The sequence below is a fragment of the Manis pentadactyla genome, chromosome 4, assembly GCF_030020395.1.
Source record: "Manis pentadactyla isolate mManPen7 chromosome 4, mManPen7.hap1, whole genome shotgun sequence".
Taxonomy (NCBI): domain Eukaryota; kingdom Metazoa; phylum Chordata; class Mammalia; order Pholidota; family Manidae; genus Manis; species Manis pentadactyla.
This window is the reverse complement of record NC_080022.1, coordinates 19830917-19852423: the sequence shown is the minus strand read 5'-3', so window position 1 is coordinate 19852423 and position 21507 is coordinate 19830917. Positions and strand designations below refer to the sequence as shown.

General features: G+C 46.1%; 1 protein-coding gene across 4 annotated transcripts in view; it reads right to left on the bottom strand.

Moving 5' to 3' along the window:
• Positions 1–21507, bottom strand: part of ARID1A (AT-rich interaction domain 1A) — a 65493-nt gene that overhangs the window by 3751 nt on the left and 40235 nt on the right. Inside the window, exons 5-19 of one of the 4 annotated variants that reach the window (XM_036914866.2) lie at positions 12948–13188; positions 12569–12661; positions 11872–12039; positions 10846–11158; positions 9693–9835; positions 9484–9593; positions 8088–8297; positions 5421–5628; positions 4162–4294; positions 3814–3989; positions 3299–3449; positions 3079–3216; positions 2901–2994; positions 1531–2422; positions 1046–1176 (exon numbers count right to left, since the gene is read on the bottom strand). In XM_036914866.2, the coding sequence (XP_036770761.2) occupies positions 1046–1176; positions 1531–2422; positions 2901–2994; positions 3079–3216; positions 3299–3449; positions 3814–3989; positions 4162–4294; positions 5421–5628; positions 8088–8297; positions 9484–9593; positions 9693–9835; positions 10846–11158; positions 11872–12039; positions 12569–12661; positions 12948–13188 (3201 nt within the window). The remainder of the gene's footprint in view (positions 1–1045; positions 1177–1530; positions 2423–2900; positions 2995–3078; positions 3217–3298; positions 3450–3813; positions 3990–4161; positions 4295–5420; positions 5629–8087; positions 8298–9483; positions 9594–9692; positions 9836–10845; positions 11159–11871; positions 12040–12568; positions 12662–12947; positions 13189–21507) is intronic. The other 3 variants (XM_036914868.2, XM_036914867.2, XM_036914869.2) reach the window with 3 other exon arrangements.

Here is a 21507-nt window from a genome sequence, read left to right as displayed (position 1 = left end):
AAAAAAAAAGGGCTTCAGAATGAGAAAGATCTAGGTTTGAATTCTGGCTTTTTCTAGGAACTAGCTGTGTGATTTAAACTCTCTAAGCTATAGTTTTTCCATCTTTCCATTGAAAATGGTGGAAATTCCTAAACTTTACAGGGTTGTTCTGAGGTCTAAATGGAATACGTCAAGTGCCTGGCATATGGAAATTTCTCAATTAATATTTGTTCCTTTTCCTTCTCACGGGAGGCAATATTATACAATAGACATAAAGCCAGGCTTTGGGATCAGGAGGACTCTGCTGACAGTTGCATGAACCTGAGCAGAAACAAGACTCTAAGACTATTTATTTACTCATCTCTAGGTTGGACACAGCAGCCTCAGAAGGCTGTGTGAGGATGACATGAAAGAAAATACAAAGGACCTGGCACGAAGTGAGGATACAATAAATGTAACTATTAATAAAAATGCCCCCCTAATTCAGTTCCTAGTCTGCCAGGCTGATAGGTACTAAGGACAATCAAAAGAAAGATTAGGATTGTGGTACAGTAGGAACTCTCCCCAGACTCTCTCCTGCAGAGGGAGGGCCTGGAGAATCATTCCTGCCTGATCATTCAAATACCACTACCACCCTCAAGTAGACTTCTTTACAGTTCCCATTCTACACCTTAGGAAAATGGGACCAACAAAGACTTCTCTTCAGAGTGAAGTAAGAAAGGGAAAAATAAAGAAACTGCTCTGCTCACTGAAAAAGACCATAGGTTTTTCTTGGTAGTCTAGAAATATGGTGTCCTGACACCAACAGAATCTGCATTTCTTACCAATACCAAGAAGTTTCTCCTCAATTCCCTTTGAAGTTAATCCTGGTACCTTAAACAAACTATCACTGTTCTTAGTATTCTGGGCCCATGGCCAGTGGCAAAGTACTCACATGGAGAATTATCAGCAAGCCAGAGTGAGGAGACCATATTTGGCCAGGGATGGCTTAATTCCCTACACTTAGCATCATCTATTTTAGGAAGAACTCAGGCCCTTCCAATATTCCCCAGGCACCTGTACTCACCTGACTGAGGTTGAAGGTCATGATGCTGTTGTCATCATACAACAAGATGTTAATGGTGTCTAATGCCCACGTGCTCTCTGCCAGCAGCCCAGACTTGAGGGACATCATTACCCGCCATGCCTCCGGGGTTCCTGAAATAAACCTCCATGTTGTCCATCCACCAAGCCCAGCACAGGTTGGCTGGAGGACTTCCAGGGCTGGCTCATCAGTCAGGCTACTCTGAATATAACACATGGTGGAAAGCAATTCCTATCTAGGAGATGACACACCTGCCCCCTCATGGCTTCTAGACTCTCAGGATATCACTGTATGGTGATTCCTTTATGCCTGAAATCAGCTGATTCCTCCCTTACCCAAAGTTCTTTGGTTCATTTTGGTCAACACTGGATCAGATTTTATCTCATCCAGAATATAAGGATGGAGAGAGAACAATGGCCAAGACAGAAAGGGGCAGATTAAGCAGCCAATCAGGAAGGTCTTCTTACCAATGTCTTTCATTGTGAGCCGCCTCCTCTGCTTCAACACAGGCTGTGTGGCTTCGATGGAGCCAGGTGGGAAGGTGATGTCCCGCCGAATCATGGGGGGCTGCACCGGGGCAGGTGCTATGTGTGAGGCAGGTACTGGGGGACCTGCCTTCTGCATCTTCATCCCAGAGTGCAGGAACGGAGACTTGCTAGGAGAGGTGCGGTTCTCCATTGGCCGGGGCAGGGGAGCGGGACTGGATACCTGAGGAATGTGATTCTGCATGCTTGGTGGGGCCTGATAGTTGGATGGAGGGGGCCTTGTCATAGGAGGCACGGGGGCAGAGGGACCATATGGGGGCTGACGTGTGCCATGGGAAGGCCATGGGCCTTCATGGTTGGCCCTCTGATCCGTGTGCAGCATTTCATCTGTTCGGTTCACACCATGATAGGTGGGGCCCTGGGGGGCAGAGCCTGTGCTCTGCCTATTGGCATAATTGTAGGTCATGTCATTTCGCCCCTGCCACATGGTACCTTGCTGAGCAACCTCAGCTGATGCCTGTATAGGGCCACCCATCATCTGTGGTGGCATGTTCTGCTGGGCATTGGAGCCGGGGGGTGCAGAGACACGGTCTCGGCCAAACTGGAATGGAAACTGGTTCTGGGGGCCGCCTGCTGGTCGGCGCTCAGTAGCAGCAGTGGCAGTGGCAGGATAGGCGTTGCCATACTGGGTGTATACATCTTGCTGAGGGGAAGGCTGAGCAGCTTGCTGCTGGCTGGCGGGCTGTGGCTGGGCTGGGGGCAACTGTTGCTGTTGGGGCTGCCCCTGCCCCGTGCTGTATGGCACACTGTACATCTCCCCTTCATGACGCTTGGCAGAAGGGCCATATGTGCCATCCATTGGCCGCTTGTAATTCTAAGATGGGGACAAGCAGAGGAGAAGTTAATACTCTGCACTCAGGGTATTAACTCAAGACCCACAGCTGCCAAGATGGCTGCACTAGACACTTGCTAGGTGTACTCCTGCCCCTCTAGAAGAGAGGACACAGACTCCAAGGGAACAAAAAAATCAATCACCTTTACAAATTATCTTTTGAAGTTGTTTCTGAAAGCAAGAATCATTCTCTATTTCCCTGTGGCTCTCCCTGCTCTAAGTACAAAAACACAGGAAAGTTCAAAAATCAAAATAAGGCCTATTTCCACCCCTTTTGGAGAACTACAGAGACTGGACTAAACTCTGAACAGGGAAGAGACTGAAGGCTTGGCTCTTCAGGCAGAACTCATTGTTTGGGTGAAGTACACTGAAGTATATGAAGTAGGCTTCTTAGCCTTTTGAACTTAGTGTCCTAAGTGACTCTCAGGGGAACCTGTGTCTCAGTCCACCTCATACTCACCTGCTGCTGCTGATACATTGTGGTCTGCTGGCTGGGGAAGGGGCTGCCGGAAGGGGTGCCTTGAGTGGAGAACTGATTGCCATAGGAATCATGTCTGCAGAAGGGAGAGAATCAGAGCATCAGGGAGGGAAGTGGTGAAGCTCAAGCCACAGTGATGCTGAGGCCAGGCTTCACTAACCTTTGCTGCGGCTGTGGCTGTGGCTGTGGCGGGTAACGACTAGGAGAATACATCCCCGAGTCTGGGTTGGAAGGCATAAGATTCGGCTGTGGGGCTCCAGTGCCCATATTTCCCTCGGGTCCTATTCCAGGCTCCGTCCTAAAACAAAATTGGGGAAGAGGATTGAGACCACTGTAGCTGTGGGGTGCTGGGGTGGGACAGGAGTGGGGGCCACACTCACCTCACTCTGTCATAAGGACCTCCATAGGGGTAGTGCTGTCGCGGTCCCATCGCCACATTTCCCAGCCCAGGGCCAGCAGCACGGCTATAGGGGTCCCCCATTCCACCGTTGGGACCCTGCCCTGAGGACATGAAGGGATCACTCCCTGGAGCTGAGTTCAGAAAGGAAGGCAGTGAGTAAACTGGTAGGTCAGCTGGCTTAGCAATCTATACTGTGCCTGCCCCAAAGATCCAGGCCCTCTTCACAGTTCAGGTTTGTTGTTAATGTTTTCTTGACAGGTTTAAAACAAATCTTAAGAGGCCCTGACCAGCAAAGAGCATGTGCTTATGAAAGGATGACAAGATGAGGCCAAGAAAAGGGAGACAGGAAGGAGGGTAGAGAGGATGAAGAAGGTGGAGAGGTCTGGAAATGCCTTATCTCAGGATGGCTTGACAAGAACCCTGAACAACCCTCAAGATATCCCCCATTTTCCAGGCTTTGTCCTCAAGGGCACAAGGCCAACAATAATTGGTTACCTTTCCTCATGCTGCCATAAGGATCCTTATTTGGCTCGTAGGACATGCGCCCCATCATGTCAGAGGTATTCATACTGGGCTGGTACCCAGGGTTTGGAGTCATGGAATTCCGCTTCTGGAATGTGGGGTCACTTCCATCAGGAAAGGCATCCTGGATCCCGACCGAATTGCTCCTGCTCCAGAGTGAGGAAAGCCAGTTAAACTCCAAATAAAGCAATTCCTCCAATAATGCAGGGCACATGGAGTCACTGGCTGGGTAGGCAGAGCAGGGACCACCCTGGGCTACACAGGAGTTCATGAACTTCTGCCAAGTCCCGCAAACCACCCACCTCCTGCTCCTGGCCTTACCTCATGCCTGGCAAAGGGGGAATCTGACTGTGCGGTGTGGATGCAGGAGTTGGTGGCTTCAGGTCTCCTCCTTCTGCCATGGAACTGCTGGTTGACTGAGGCGTCTGTGGCCCCTGCATAGATCCTGATCCCGCTGTGGACACAGATGTGAGTTGAGCAGATTAACTGCTTAACTCTCACAGAATACACAAATGCCCTGCGATCTCTTTGGAAAAGTTTGCTATAAGGCTAAAGCTAGGGTTCTTTAAAGCCTAGATCATCACCCTTCTCAACAGGGAATCTACAAGTCCAGGTAATAAGGAAAGGAATTTGAGGGTTCTATCACTCCTTATTGCCTTTTCACATTTGGAGAGAGGCAACGCCATCACCACACTGGTGATTCCTTGAGTCTCTGCCAGCTTCTCTACTTCTCTTTACTTCCCCAAGGACCCCGCTAACCTATTAAACCCTGTAACGCTGGTGTACACATTCCCAGTCAGAGTCTGGAATCTTGCCCCAAATCTGCGATACACTTGAGGAGTCTCTAAGATCCTATTTTCAAGCATCTGGCAGTGTCACCACTCAGGTTCGAATGCTCCTTTAAGCTGATGAGCACAGAACTACCAGTAACGAATGTTTCCACTAGTTACCGTTCCCAGCAGCAGATATCCCACTACGAGGCCTCCCCAGCTGATGAGTCATCTGAGGCACTCATCACACCCTCAGAGGTCAGCACCAGGGCACTGTGTTCACACCCACCTTCTAGGAGCCCTGGCCTTCTTCCCTCTCCATGTTTGCCCAGGCCCCAGCCTCCTCTCAGGAAGGAGGGTGAGCAGAGGCACTCCCATCAGAGTTCCATTCATAGCCCCTCCCCACGCCCTCCTTCCCATTCATTACCATCTCAGCTCCCTGGGGAATTCAGGGCTCCAGTCTAAGCTGCATTCTAAGGCGCTGACATCAGTGGGCCAAAGCTCCCAGATGGTCCTGCCTCACTGCTATTTGTCAGACTTCCCCACTTCTCTGATGTCCCTCCCACTCACTAGTTTACAAACATTTGGCAAAATGCCAGGTGCACAATGAAAATTAAAACTTAAGGGCTGCTGCAGACTACCTCCCAAGGGAGTCACCCTTGTCTGCTCTTAGTCTGCCAACCTGTTAAATACTGCGGTAGGGCAGGGCAGAGCACACATCTCCGATGGCAGGCACAGCTGACGAAGAGGCCTGGACCCTTCAGTGCTGCCCTTGAAGGGTGAGCCTTGTGGAGCTGCTCACCAACTTACCAGGAGAGGGAGGCTGGATCTTGGGCTGGGACTTCTTGGAATCAGCAGCTGCAAAGATGTCTGGCGGAGGATCTTCTCCCCGTTCAATCTTGCACTCAAAGGCATACAGACATTGGATGTACTGCTTTTTCAAGGAGCTGGCAGCACTGCTTGAGGTGCCGACATTGAGATTGGTTGCAAGTTCCCGCCATTTTTTGTTCTTGTTGACCTGTACAATCAACCAGAAGAGTCAGGGTACATCTTCTGCCTGATCCTGCCCACAGGCCACAAGCCCCATCAGGCTACCAGGTATTCATCTCTTATGGAATCACAGTTCTCAGATAATCTCAAAAGTTAACCCTGCTTGGTGGATAGTCCACAACAAATGTTAAAATGCATGGCTGGCTTCCCTCTAACCTCAGCAGGCTCTTTCCACAGATCACTGCAACTAACAGACAGTGCTTATGCAAAATAGGGTAATCACATCACTATTGGAGACACAGAATTCAGAAGGTATGGTCTTTGCTTTACACAAGTGTAAAATGTGAAAAATGGTCTTCAAATCATCAGATCCAAGTCCTATTTTAAATGCACCAATAAAAATGAACATTTTATAAAATGGAGATGAGATAATATCAACCACCACCCTTTGTCAAAATGGGGTTTTTTACATCTTAGTGTTGGGCTCCTCTCAATTTCACTCTTGTGCCACTGCTCCTGCAGCTCAGTGACATGTAAGCCTTTTCCTTCACCAGCCATTGTCCTGACTGTCTAGGAGATGCTCCAGGCCCTATGACTTTTTTCTTTCGTACCTTCCCAGCAGCAGGCTTCCAACTCTGCCTCCTTGTCCTCAGCTACAGGACACTGACCAAGACCATTCCCCAATCCCTGCATTAGTCTATCTACTCTAGACAGGCAGACTTTCCTTCCTATGTGCTCTTGTGCTTACTCAGCCACCTTGAGGGCTGGAACACCAGCTTTCCAGTCCCCATCCACAAAAGAAGTTCAGTATGTTGTGGTACATGTTGGCCTGGTACCTGTGATACCAGAGAGAACAGTGATAAAGAAGCAAAGACAGGGACAACCTTCGCGGAGGGGAGGTGACCAGGAATACCTTCTAGAGCAGGTAACATCTGAGCTGAGTCCTGAAGGTTGGAGATGGCATTGGTGGGTATAGTTCAGGCTCTCCCATCTCTGTGCCATCTGGGCCAGTCAACCAATGGCCCCTCCCCTATAATCTAAAACCTATTAATCCTTTAGAAAAGCTCAGGAATCTTTTGCCTTCTTGGAGCCTGCACAAACTTACTTATAACAGTACAGTATCTCCGCTAAACTCTGTCTTTTGAGTTCAATTACATCATAGCATCAAAATGTTGGCATCATTTTGCAAATTGGAAGACACACCCAGGTTCTGGAATTCCCTCTGTACCTCATCCTAGGTTCAGTGAATCCAGAAGCCCACCCAACCAAAAATATGCTAAACCGAACCAATGGCCCCTTTCCCTCTAGGCAGGAGAGGCCTCAATACTAGGGAGAATGGCAGCAGTAATAAACCCAGGGTCACCTCAGAAGCCTGCTGTGGCTTTGCTTCCCACGCTAGTTATATGGCAGTTGCACGTGTCTTGTTTTGTTTTGTTTTCCTTTGTGGGGGAGGGGAATAAATCCTGAAGGGAGAAGGAATTTATAACTGACTGTTGGTTGGCTTTGTTCCAATCACTTTCTTTTCTGCTGGTGACAGCTGTTTTCCTCTTCTGATTTAGAAGGTCTGGAATACTTCCCTCCCCACCATACCTCCCCCTAAGCTTAGTCACAAACTGATCCAGCAGTAAGCTACTGGTCTAATGACTACAGAACACACATAGGAGGAAGAAAGTTTTACAAGGCAAAGTGTGCTGTCTGCCAGTATTGCCTCATCTGTTTGCCTCCTGGCTGAGTGTAAAACAAAGCTGTAAGATATCAGAGCAGGCGCAAGGCTCAGGGTGGTGTTCGGTTCAGAGGTTTAAAGCAGAGATTAATCCATTCACTGAAGTCTCCCATACAGAGTAAGTAAACAATTTCCCACCTTCTTCCTTCATAAGATATTTCTATTATATAGCTCCTGAAATCCCACTCTCCACTGGGAAGCTTCCTGGAATGAAAGGGTCAGCAACTACTGGCTATCCCTGTACCATCTTGCAGAACAATTTATGTGGCAAAAATTTTGAAGAAAGAAAGCCTTATTATTTCTAGCTTTTGACAGTCTAGCATGATATACACTGTCCCTACTTTACAAGTAAGAAAATTAGGGCTCAGAGTGGTTATGTGCCTGCATTAAGGTCACATTTGCTGTAAAATGGCTAAGGAAAAATTCAAGACCAGGTTCATCCCTCTAAACCTTGCTCCTGTCTATGCCAAACTGCTTCCTGTGGAATCAGAATGCCTACAGACTTTCCCTCATCTTTGCGCCACAGTGGGACCCTAGACACACGGTAAACTTTACACTAATACTTCATACTACCCAGGGAGGTCTCAGCCTCCTGCCTTTGCCTCATCTTCTGGAAGCCCCATGCTACCCAGTCTGTCAGTATATTACTCAGAAAGCAGGAAAGGGTGATGTCCCTGTGGGATGTTTAGCACCAGGTGAAGCCACCGAGTACCTAGAGAGAGGCTTGTTGAAACCACAGAGGAAGCCAAGTGTTAGGCACTCACCTGAGTCAGTCCACCAATCTCCTTCACAGACACATAGAGGCGATAGAGGTCCAGAGGTTTCCTACCCACAGCAGGCAGATTAGTCATGCCCATGGCCTTCTCCTCTGTGAAGGCCAGATAACGGTCCACCCACATCTTCCGCTCAGGCTCACCACCCAGCTCATACAACTTGGTGATCTTCTCATTGGTTGTAGTAGAAGAACTGGATTTCTGGAAGGGGCAGGTCAAGATTCACAGGAACCAGTCAGAGTCAAAGACTATGCTAAGGGCCTTAAGTCCTGTGATTAGGGCAGTGGTAAAATTTCTTATTCTGGGGTAGTCACTAACACCTGCTCTGCCTTCACAAGGTTGAAAGATCAAAAGGGAGCTAGACCTTCCTGGAAAGGCAGTGCACTAACACAGACTATGTATTACACACTGGGTGCTATGCTAGATGCCTTTGCCTGTTAGGTATTATAAATGATCCTCTTCTTAAAAGACAAGGAAGCAGGCACAAGAAGGATTTGCCTAACATCCCATAGCTTTTAAGTAGCAGGACTCAATGTCAAACCCTTGTTCACCTGACATCAGTGTCACTACTACTCCCACTCTAAAACCCAGGGGCCTGGACACACTTTTATAGACTGTTTCAGAGAACCTGAGAAACTCAAAATGTGACCTTGAAGCAATGGGATGGACTAATATTTAAAGAAACTCTTGCTCCTCTTAAGAAAGGAAGGGTCTCTCACCTGAAAAAGGCTTTAGATATTACCTTGTCTAAGACAAGAGAATGGCTAAAAGGGTCTGGGAGCCAGAGGTGAAGGTCCACAGTAGGTGGCAGCTAGGATTTTTATTTCCCCTACTTCATAAGATAGGGAAAATGATGTATGAAAAAGGGCAGAAATGTTTCAAATGACTCAAAAGCTGGGCAGGTCCCAAACTGCTCAAAGCCCAATAGACAGCAAACTAAGACCAACCCACAGGGAGGCCAAGGACCCAAACCCTACCTGCCTCATCTCCCCCTTTCTAGAACATAGGACACCAACCATTCCTGCTGCTCTAAGGTCCAGGAAGAGAAAAGCAAACAGTTGCTCAATGCACACATCATCTATCAATGCACAAGAACAGGGGGCACGGTGTCACCGAGGGCAGTTCAGGGAGTTCTATGCTACAAGCCTGGCGTTTTCTCCATTTATGAGAACATTATGCTATGTACATCAGGACCCCTTAGGCTAACTCAAAGCTAATTCAATGAGCTATTATCCTGGCATTATAAGAAGAGGCAATAGCAGCCTCTCCTGAAACAACCTAGCTGGTGTCATTAAAGGCTGGAGTCTAGTCAGCCTCTTTTCTTTTTCCTTCCTATCACCGGAATGATGGGACAGAAGTTGAGAGGAGTTTAGATATAAATCGTTACCTTGGATTTGGATTCTGTCTTGGGTGTCCCATCTGCCTTATTGTTCATTTTGGTGGCTGGAGTTAACTTGACATCCCCAAGGCCCATCATCTCTGGGCTGGCTGCCATCCCTATGAAAGAGAAAAAAATTCTCAAGTCCAATAGGTTTGTGACAGGAAGATCACTCTAGAAGAAATCCCTGGGGTTAGCAGTGACTAGGACTGACTTACCTGAATTGTTGGCTATGGTTCCACCCATAGGATATGGGGGTCCCTGAGGGTTGATCATGCCAGCCATACTATTAATCCCTTGTCCATAGGGAGGTCCAGTTCCCATCATGCCCCCTTGATTCATATTTGGGTAGCCTGGTGGCCTGAGGAAATTGGAAAGTGAGAAAGAGTTAGAGACACTGAGCTTTCTGATTTGGACTTGAACTAAATAGGGTTTGTAAGCCAAGATCACCTACTTAGTTAGGCTTATGAGGAAGAAGTCTACGGGTGTCCCAAACCACAACCATGTACCTGACCTAGATATTCTTATCTTCAGCCCCCCACAAAAGGTTCTAAGAGGACTTAAGCTCCAAATAGGAAACCATAACTCAATTTTAAAAGATACACTCCTTGAAGAATGGAGATCTACTGTGACTCTTAAGTACCACCTCCCTCTAAGACATCTCCAAATTCACACTGTGTTTCCATTTAAGGACCTTCTCTATGGCAAAAAGCCTAGTTGCTCAAAATTACCACTCTTTGTCATGTCAAACCTCCACCAAACTGGACCCTTCACAACACCACTTGGTTCATCAAAACCCCGATAAAATGAGTTACTTTAAGAACTGTAGGCACCAATAATAGATTGCACAGACAGAGCCTTCAAAACAGTGATATTCACTGAAATGAACTGCCACAGAAGAAGTGAATTTTCAAGTCATTAAAGCAAAGCATCTGAGCTTTCTGCAATTTAGCACCAGAGTCATGCACATAGGAACACACTGGACAGTAAAAGAAATGGCAGCCCACAACCCTACCATCTTCTATTCCTCATACCATAGATACAAGTCATGTGTATTATTAAAATCTTCTTGAAAACCAAGAAACTAGATTGACAGTAGAAATAAAGTAACTCAGAAAACTTATTTTACTAATCAAATTAACCTGTGCTTTTTATAAAGTTCTTTATATATGATATCTGGTCTGGCGAAATTTGATACCAATGTACAGAATAAACACTTTGTTGTGCTTTTCACTTTCTAAAGAGCTCTCAATAAAATACATATTTACCAATATGTCACCATGGTTTAGGTACAGAAGTATCTCAATGACCTGAGTGACTACATTTATTTCCTTGCACTGTCACCCTCTTCACTTCCCAGGCCTTCCTTACCTGTTTTGGATAGAGTTGGCAGCAACGTGCATGGCGACAGCAGTTTCTTGAGTTTTTCGGTTCATGCCCCCTGGTGGGGGACACATCCCTGACCCAACCTGAGGTGGCATATTGGCCATGTTAGGGCCGTAAGGCCGGTTGCCCATGGAGGCGTGACTCATTCTCCCTGGAGGGATTGTGCCATAAGGTGGGATGCCAGGCTGCCCATGCATCTGACCTCCAGCACCCATAGGGTTCATGCTTCCAGCCATGCCTGCACTGGGGTAATTAGCGTTGGGCAAGGCATTATAGTTTGGCTGCCTGGGGTAGCCTCCTGGGAGGGAAAGAAGATGCAGAGACTTGGTTAGTGACTCACTAGCAACTCACTAATGTCACTCAACTACAAAGATAATAAACAGTGGGAATCTTTCAATATTTGATCTGGAAAAAGACCAACTTCATGGTAGTCTTTACTCCATTAAAAAATTTAAAAAGTAAAAGGGAGGCCAAGAGCATATAAAAGCAGGCCTCAGTTGTCCCCCCATCTTAAAGACAACATAGCTCAGTACAGACCAAGACTGGTGAGCTGGCAGGCAAGGCTGGCTTTGCTGCTATCCTAGCCTTTCAACACCCAGAATTCTTTCCTTTTTACATACTCATCTTGCCTTCTCTCTCAGCCTCTGTATAAGACACTCACCTTTAGATCTGTCTAAGGCTGATTTTGAGCAAAGATCTATTCTGTTAGGACTAATTTACTAAAAAAAAAATAAAAAATTATTGTTAACAACCAGTAATTACCATTTATTAAGAGTCCATGCTCAGTTAAGCTGAGTACCTTAACCTCATTTTACAGATGAAACAGAGGCTCTGGGATATTCAGAGGACTTTCCCATGGTGGCAGTCTGGCCCTACTTTATAGTGCCTGGCCTTGGTGGATTTAAGGCAAAGAAGAGCCCAACTCTTACAACCCAGACAGCAACCTATCAGACAAGAAACTGTTTTTCCTTCTCTCACCTCTATGCACTCCTAACCAGACAGTGTACTCACCCTGTGGGCCATACTGACTCCCCTGGGGACCATAGTTCCCCATGGAGTTCTGCTGGTAGGAGCCCATGCCTGTGTGCATCTGTCCTCCAGAAGGCTGACGTGGAGATAAGGCCGAGCCGGGCTGGGGGGAACTGTACTGGGGCATCTGGGGGTTCCTCTGCATGTAACCTATTTGTGGGTAGTGTCCATAAAGTTATTACTTCAGTACAATGGGAGCAAATGCTCTCCCTTATCCTAGGACTTCATCATCTACATTTTCTTTAGCAACTACTTACATTAAGTCTCTATCTTATTTTGCTAAATAATGATGTACCATTTGGGGCACCCCCCCCACCAAAAGTGACAGCCATTAACCAAGGCATGCCAACAGTTTTTACTAAATGAAGGTTTGAAAAGACAAAGAGCAATGACAAAATAACAAAACTGTACATGATTTAAAGGATAAAGATTTGATGCTGAATCTTCAGTATTTGCTGACCAAATTAGGCAAAACGTAGTGGGGGATCCATCAAAATACAAACACAGAGAAACAAAGACTAGGAGAACAAGATTCAGGAGCCACCAACATAGCCAAGCCCACTCTAACTTCACAATTTGTCACTGGGATTTGTGGTCATACAGTTCTCCAAACACCACTGTATAGGATAATCAAAAGTCTGCCTTAGCCTCTGCCTTCCCTCAAAGCCCAGGCTCTCACCTCGGTCTTGGGCAATGCTGGATTGGTTCATGGAAGGATGCATGATGCTGTCCGACTGGCCACTGGGTGGCCGAGGTGGCATCTGGTTGCCTGCTCCAGACAGAAAGAAGTAAGCCAGTCATGGGTAACCCTGGAAATTCTAGCTAGAAGGTCAATTCAGAGCTGGATATGGCTCCTGGAAAGATCAAGCACCTCCCAGTATCACAAACACAGAGAGATCCAGCCAAGAAGCCCCCATCTCTCTTTTACAAAAAGAAAGCTGAAGGGACACTCTGCAGAACCAGAGATGCTCTGTCTGCCAGTGGAAGGTTAGGGCTCCTTGATCTTCTTGTGGGCCAGTCCCCTTCCCCTCTCCCCAAAATCAAGCACTTGAGGGTACCTGGCACTGCAACAGGCGAGAGTGGTCCTGAGCGAGACTGAGCAACACTGGCAGGAGAGCCAACAGGGGATGGGGAGGGGCCTCGGATGCCAGGCAGGTGAGGGGAGGTATGAGGAGAGAAAGGAGACTGAGCTGGATTACTCTGCTCTCCTTGGCTGCTGGAAATCCCTGATGTGCTCACTCCAGGGCTCAGAGCTCCTTCTGTCCCCATGGGGAGATCATCTATTGAACCAGACAGATCCTGAAACAGATACAGAAGGATATGGATTAGCAATGTTAGGCAGAGAGACTTTTCTTTCAAACAATCCTACTACATGATTAACATTTTCCTTAAACAACCAAGAGTAAACACAGTGCATGTATTACATAGTCATGATACTATTGCTTATATATGGCAAACTCTATTAAGGGCCAGATAGGAAATATTTTAAACTCTGTGGACCATGTAGTCCTTGTCACAACTACTTAACTCTGCTATCATAGTGCAAAAGCAGTTACAGACAATATATAAACAAATGGGTGTGACTATGTTCTAATAAAATTTTATTTATAAAAACAAGTAACTGGCCCACAAGGTGTAGTTTGCTAACCCCTGGCCTATCTACCAGAAACAGATCTAGTGCTTTCATCTTTCCCAGCCCCAACTTGTACAGTCATAAGGGAGCAGCTCTTTTAGTCAGCTATAGTTCTTTTCACATGAGGAAACTTCATAAACACTGCCACAGTGCCTCCAAGAGTGACAAGATAGTGTTAACAAATTTGGGCAATGTTCAGAGATCCCCTCTCTGTCAGATTATAGCAACGTATATTTACAAAGGACTCATTTACTCCAAGTTATCATCCATTAAAACATAAGGTGGAGGAGGCAGGAAAAGGACACACTGCACAGGAAAGATAATTCCTAAACTGCCAAGAAGGTCTAGAACTATATTCCTAAAACCTGGCCCACAACAGGGATGAGCAAACGTTTACCAACTGAACAAACTCAGTTTTTTCCCTAGCTTTAAGTTTTTCAGTGAGAACTTGATGTTTATTTGCCGGCTTTGCTTGTCTTGAATTAATCAGTAGAGTTCACTCTAGGTCAGTAAACTCCAAGATCAGTAATCAGGAGTTCACAATGGAAAATATCCACCCCAGGAAATGCACCCCTAACCCCGCCCCACCCTATGTTCATTCTCCAGCTATACTATCGGCTCAATACCACATATTTACTTCAGGATGAGAACTTACTGTATCTTGAAAAAGGATGAAAGTTTTGGGAATGGGCTCAGGTCTAGGAAAACCCTAATGCTCAAATAGTTAAGAAAGGAGTTCTATAAAGAGACATCTGAAAAGGAAGGAAATTCAAATTGTCCTGATTTGAGTCTATTCCTATTCCTGTAATAAGCTCATCTTGGAAAGATCAGTTCAAAGTGACTCTAACCCTGGAGTCTGATCATAACACTGGAGGCCACAAAGTACTTCTTAGACTCTCCTCCAAGTAACCAGGTTGGATGGACCTTATGCAAACTAGTTGATTACTTCACTAGGCCGAGAGTATTTCTGCTGAGTTCTACAGGAACAAAGCTTGCCCTAAAGGCAAGGCACGTAGGTAGTTGTGCATTTGGTAGGTGTCCAGGCCTCAGTGTTAGCTGAGAAGTCAGAAAATGCTACCTCTCCTATAAGCAGACCTAGTATACCACAGCATGCTTTAAAAATGCAATTAGAATTGAGTTCCTAGAAGGGACCTCAAGAAGCCCTCCTCTAGGTAACACCAAAGGGCCTCTTCCCTCTCAAAGGACTAAAACACCTGGAGCTATAAAGAGCCCTGGGTTCATTCCAAGGTTGGGAATTCCATCCCCATGTTGAGGGATAAGCTATATCAGGACACCTAGCCTCTGAACCAAGGAGAATAAACTCAAAGAGATGGTAAAATGGCAAGAGAAGCCAACTGTGCAGGTCAGAAAAGGCCTGGTCGTAACAGAAACTGTACAGCCCAGTGCTCTGTTTTAGGGACCAGTAGGTTCCCTCAGTATTCGTTCCTACAAATCCCGCAGCGTCTGGTAATAAGAGCTACTTGCTTTCGGGAAAAAGAAATCACAGTATTTTGGAACAGAATAGGAATCACAGGTTCATCCATAAGCTAAGAACTTGGCTATATTCAAATGGCTTTTTAAAATTAAGTGTTTTGAGCACCTTTTGTCTTTAAACAAGTAAAACACGAACATTCTCAGGGTAAAAACAGTTTAGATAGTGTAGGTAAAACCAAAGTCTCCCTTTGTTCTCTTTCTGCTGCTTTTGATAGAGAAGCCCCAGTTCAGTTTGGTATATATCCTTGAAGACCTTCTGAGAAACTGAGGTGGGGAAGAGAAAAAAAAAGGAAAATACCAACAGCAACCCACCAACCATAGCTATAGGGCTGGAGCAGGGCCTGTGGATGTTCATACAGCCACACTTCTGCTAAAAACAAGGCTCTCCATACATCCACAAGTGAATGTCTCAGTCTAGCTGAAGGATCCCAGGAGTCTGAAGAAAACACCGGTAGCCCATGGGGCCGGGTTCTCAGGACCCTAGAGGCATGTATGGTGGCTTCCTTCACAAATGCACTTATTGAGGAGAGCTGTCAGTTTTGGTAAAGTGCCCTGAGCTCCTTGGAGAAAAAGTGCTAAATAACCACTGTCAACAGCAGCCTCACGTGGGCTAGGATGCCTGGGCACAGAGTAATAGTGGGGAACAAAGTAGCATTAATCTTCTCATCTCTCTGATTTGGTTGGTTTGAAGCCAATCTCTCAAAACTGCCATCAGAAGGCACCTGGTCAGTGTGGGGTTAGTTGATTAAAAAAAAATAAAAATAAAAACCAGAATGTTAGCATGTGAAGGGACAGATCATTTATGTTAACAGTAACAATAACTATCATTTACAGTGCCAGCACTTTATGTTGTTACTTAATTTTCTTCAGTCCTTGGAAGTAGGTACTACTGCCACAAACATGCTGAGGATGAGCACGCTGATGTTCTGAGAGATTGGGTGACATGCCCAAGTCATCCAGCACATAAGTGGCAGAAACTAGACTTTGAACCTGTGTCTCTTGAACCCGAAAGCCTATATTCTTTCTCTCTCCATTATGCTATGATACTATACGGACTGAGGAAGAAGCACTACATCCTTGAATTAGGAGACCAAGGCCCAGCTCTTGGTACTTGTCAGTTGTGACCTGGGGCAAGCCGGCAAGAAGCTTTGCTTTGGTTTACCCACTTATACAATGAGAGAACTGGAGAAATCTGAGTTTGTGACACCCTGGGGGCATATTCATGAAACTCTACTGACACCATACAATCAGGGCCATATGGAATATGCAATACCAGCAGTGATACCCTGGAATGAGACACATGACAACAACACGTAACAGTGTAAGATGTACGATACACCCAACAGTCCCAGTGGCTAATCGTAGTGAATGTTTTTATTGGGAAATGGAAAGGAGTGGTAGGGGCAGAAGACTCCAAAAGTAGTCTCCCCCCTCTATTTACATGGACTGATACTGCTCTAATCTCCACTGTCCTTTTATTGCACAGGACACACCTCTGCTTTCTACCCTACAAAAAGCCAGTTTTTCAGGTCTTTTGTTTCACAAAAAGCCGGATGTCTGGTTGTTGAGTCATACTTCAATGTGCCTAACAAGTCTGGCTTTCCACGACACACTAATCACACAAAGTTAAATCAGTTCAATCCCCTATTCTCCCTGGTGGGGACTGCTTTTAGCATTTCAAGACTCAAGGTCACAGTTCTTCCAAAGAGTCCACCTAAAAAATACCTTCTAATAGGACTGCTGAGAGAATTGTAGCAGTGCCCCTTAAGTGGAAAGATCTCTTTCCCCAGGTTTGCTCTCCTCCAAGCATAATCCTGCTGAGATGAGAGATGGGAGGTGAGGATCAGCTCACTCAGTGCCCTGCCAATTCCAAGGAAGTAGCAGGGCCAGGGGGAATTTCCTCACGTGTTTCCAACGTGTTTCATGCATTTTATTGCTCATCTACCATGCAGATCAAAAGCGTTGGAGCAGATCCAACTATTTCACACAGAATCTCACACTCCAGGCTGGCTTCAGCCCCGAAAGCCTTCGTTTCTTCACTTGAAATACTGCCCAATGTTATTTTGGGATGTGACCTGATAGAGGAAGCCCATAGGGACTCCATGACGATAACTGTTCCAGCTGTGATTGGTTGCCCAGCCCCAGTGAGTGCCAGCATGGGTTTGTCAGGCTCTGCTGACAAACAGAACTCGGCAGCTAACACCTTATCCTCACACCACAACAAAACCATGCCCAAAATTACACAGTCCACACCTCACTTGCAGGCGGGGTGCACGTTGTGTGTGTATGGGAGGGGAGGGTGGGGGGTGATTGTTTGCTGGTGCTCTCACAGGAAGAGCTGCAAGTTCTAACATGAATTGGTTGCCTGATGAAGTACATTTTCAAGCAGGAAGATACCAGATCAGGGTTAGAGAAGGGGGGTTTAAACAATCTCCTGACAGAGCCTCATGAGGATGACATCAGTTCATCTTGCTGAGCAGATTAATGACATCAACAGGTGAGTCTAAAGAACAGGCGCATGGCAATGCTCAGGTTCCAGGTTTTCCCACAGATTTACCTGAATCCTTGAGAAATGGAGCTTCTGTTAACCCCCAGATGGAGTTCTCATATTCTTTCAGTTGTGAAGAGCTTTTGTGCATGTGTTTATGTGTTGGGAACCTCACAACTCAGCCATGTCCACTTAAGTGACTTTCTTTGACTGAAAAGAAGTCCAAATGCACTGCCTTAAATGACCAAAACTGTACTAGCAATTTGTCAAGTATTTTCCCTCGAGCCTAGCCTAGCAGATCCACAGCCCTGGCAGGAGGCTGCTCCCATGCTGGAGAATGGGAGGAAACCCTGAAGAGCACAGAAGAGTCTGGCAAACCTAACTCTCAAAGAAAGGCAGATAGTAGGAAAGGAGGTAACAGCTTTGACAAAGGACAAATAAGTAAGACAAACTTAATTACACAGGAACTACTCAAGGCAAGTAATACTTTGACAGAGTTGGTTTTTCATAAAGACTACATATTTGTCAAGGGTAGGGGTAGAAGAGGCTACTCTTTCCAAACACATTTAGTACAACAGTTTCAGTGTTAGTTTCTCTCTTTTTTTCTCCTCAGTCTTTGTTAAATGGAAGGAAGGATGATGTGACCCACCCCAGACTGGTAGGGACTCCAGAGTTACAGGACTGGTGCACTGTTGTTCCACTGAGTGATCTCAGTCCAGCAGGTTAACTGCCAACCCGCCTACAGAGCAGGTTGTCTGGTGCTGGCTGAAATGCTAAGAATGAATCAACACACAGAACAGGCTGCCTCTTACTACTAGTAGACTTCCAAGTCAGGGGTTAAGCAGGTGGTTAGGAAGAAAGAAAAAGACTACAAAGAAAGCTGAAATCCTTTTAGCTTGAGAGCAGGCACCATCTTCTGCCTGGACTATACTCACTATTTGGAATAGCAGACATGCCCTGAAAAGGCTTGGAGAACTCTGTTTCTTATTACCATCTCCACCCCAAATTTCCAAAAACCCCTCGCCAAATTCCCTCTTCTTTTTTTCTACAATAGGCTATTGTTCTGGGGGTATGGGTCATTTCTTCCTGGTACCTTCTGGCTGCCTGGTGGGGGATGCACAGTAAAGAAGACTCAAACTCTAGTCTCCAGAATGTTTTTGAGGGGTCCACCTCCAAGAGGAAATCCCGTACATATACATGTCAGAATTCATAAAAAAAGCTCTTGGGGATCAAATTTCTAAGTTCAAGGATGCTGGAGAGAGGACTAAAGCAAGTCCTTTTATATCTCTCTTGAAAGGCAGGAGAACTGACATGAATATATGTGACTGTAATGTGTACAACCCTAAGGTAAGTGGTTGACTCTTAATTCCCACGACTGTCTTCTGGTGTAGGTATCATCCCCATTTTAACAAAGCAGGAAGCTCAAAAGTTAAATGATTTGCCCAAGGACAGAGAGCTATTAAACAGAGGAATTGGGGTTCAAACCCATATTCCTCTCTTTGTAAAGCCTGCATTCTTTCTACCATAAGGTGGAAGCTGGCCATTATCAAAGGCTAGGCTCATCCTCTAAACAAGGCCAGACAACCACCTAACCACCTGGCTTCATGATTCTAACATGCTAACCTCACCAGGCCTCACTTAGCTACCCTGTAGAAAGGAAAGACTAAAACTGGATAATCCAATTCTATAACATTATGTGTCCCCCTCTTTCCTAGCCTCTCTTCCTATGAAACTCTTCCTTTCTAAACCTTCTTTAGTGGTTTAATCAGCACTTTCACCTATAAGTCTTAATTTAAACCTACTTTTTCTACACTCAAGAAGATAGTACTTTTTCTCCCTTCTGGGTCCCTAGAAAGGTACTTAATATACAGTGAGGGTGGGGACAAGAGAGAATGACTTAGACTCTAGGGAGACAAGCAGGAAGTTAAGTCCCAGGAAGGTCAGTGTCTGGTCTCTGCTGGTACTCAGACTGAATGTGCTCTATTATCAAGCACAAGGGTGTGGCCCAGATAGAGAAGCCAAAATCCCTGCCTCTAGGTAGCCTCATCTTAGGCAATTTAAAACCCTCACGTCTTCACCAAGCCCTGCAGCCATCCTTCCAAACTGCAGGACAATTGGGCCCAAGCTACAAGATGGAAAGTTCCTTTCTGGGGGCTGAAGCCAAGCAAGCTTCAACCCCTTGTCTACAGCCATGTTGCAACAACGTGGCGACTGAGCTCTCCTCTAACAGCAGGGTGGCCCATTTCCCAGCCACCAAAGAGGCCTGGATGGGAAGACCAATTATTTGAAGTCATGATACAGGTGCATCGACTATAGACTAAAATCATTCTTCTGCCTTGGGAACTTCAAAGACAAGAACAGCTTTGTCAGGGCAAAGCCTCCACAATCATAGCACAACTTCCCTGGCCCCTCACTCTCACACCGGGCAGGGCTCAGAATCTCTTCAAGGCTCTTCTAGACCCACTGTTACAAGATTTATGGCACTGTGCTAAATCTGCCCTTTTCCTCACTAGCCTGTGGGACCAGAGCAGGACAAGGCTATATGAGAAAAATGCCAGGCACACAAGAACAAAATGCTTAATAAATGTTGTTTAACGAATAAGCTACTCAAAAGCATCCTCTTCAGACCCAGTCTCGATTAACCTTCTCTTTTCTCACACCCTAATTCCTTACCTGAACTCTAGACCTCCACGTTGAGGGAGGGACTCTTGGGTGCTGGTACCCAGGAAACTTTAGTTTTCCTGTCTAAAACTGAAAAGTGCAACCCTGAATGGGCCTTGGCTACTTGGTAAGAGCTCTTGATAGAACTGCAGTGCAGGGATGGAACGTCTGGAAAGGAGGCTGTCAAGAGGAGGGGCTCTGTGTTACTGGAGAAATGTCAATCTAATTACAAAAATACAAGAAGCTGCTGTTCTAATCCACCTCAGCAAAATCTCTTGAGGTAGATCTGACCCTTTGGGTGGAGGCTGGGGGCATTGTTGAGGTAAAAAAGCGGGAGAAGAAAGGCTGTTGGGCTGCCTGCATTCCTGAGGTGGGAGCCCCTGCAAACAGCAGCTCGGCCACTGCAGCAGCCATTGATTTTCCAGGGGTCGATATTCTGCTCCCACAGATCTGCTCAGCTAGAAGTTTAATCACATTGAGTGCTTCTGCTCAACATCTCCCCTGCACTTCCCCCTCCCCAAACCAATAAAACAAACACCAAACACAATGAGAGTTGGCAATGGATAGATGGTGCTCCCCATAGCTAGCCCCCAGCCCCCAGAGAAATTCTAAACACCAATTAGTTCCAACGCAGCCAGAGCTACACGGGGAGTCCACCAGAAGCTGCAGGTAGACCTACCTAATAATAATTCAGAGATTTTATATTAAAAAATCCAGGTCCTCAACTTCTGAATAAAAAATAGATCTGAGAACTCCCATAGGGTACTAATTGGTTGAAACCTTGTTCCAGTTTGTCACATGTTACCCATCTGACCAGCTATCTGACACACCCCTCCCCAAAAGGCTTCTTCACTTGGGCCAGGAGAGAATATTTTACCTAGTCAGAAACCACTCTTGGGCCAAAAATGTACAGAGTGTTTTAACGGTCACTAGCTAACAGAATCAAATCTGAAAAAAATGAAACTAGGTCAGAGCTGGGCCTGAGTTAGCAGACAAGAGCTGTGCATATTTATGGAATAGGGCTGTTTTAATCCCAGCAGGAAACAAGCATTGTAAAGCTAGAGAAGGCAAAGAAGTTAGAAGTTAGGGACTCCCTACTTTCTCCAAGTCAAGTGTTCCTTGTTAGGAAGGCCAACCACAGTTTGTTCCATCGTGATCATTAGTTTGAATCCCAAAACTTGACAAGGAGGGCAGGAAAAGGGGGAGAGGAACACAGGAATAAAGCAGAGTTCTAGGTATGAGAAGGATAAAGGAGAGGAGGTATTGCCTTAGGCTTCCACTTCATCTGGCTGCACCTCAGAATTACAGCAACCAAAGAGCAAGCAGGGATGCAATGTACACA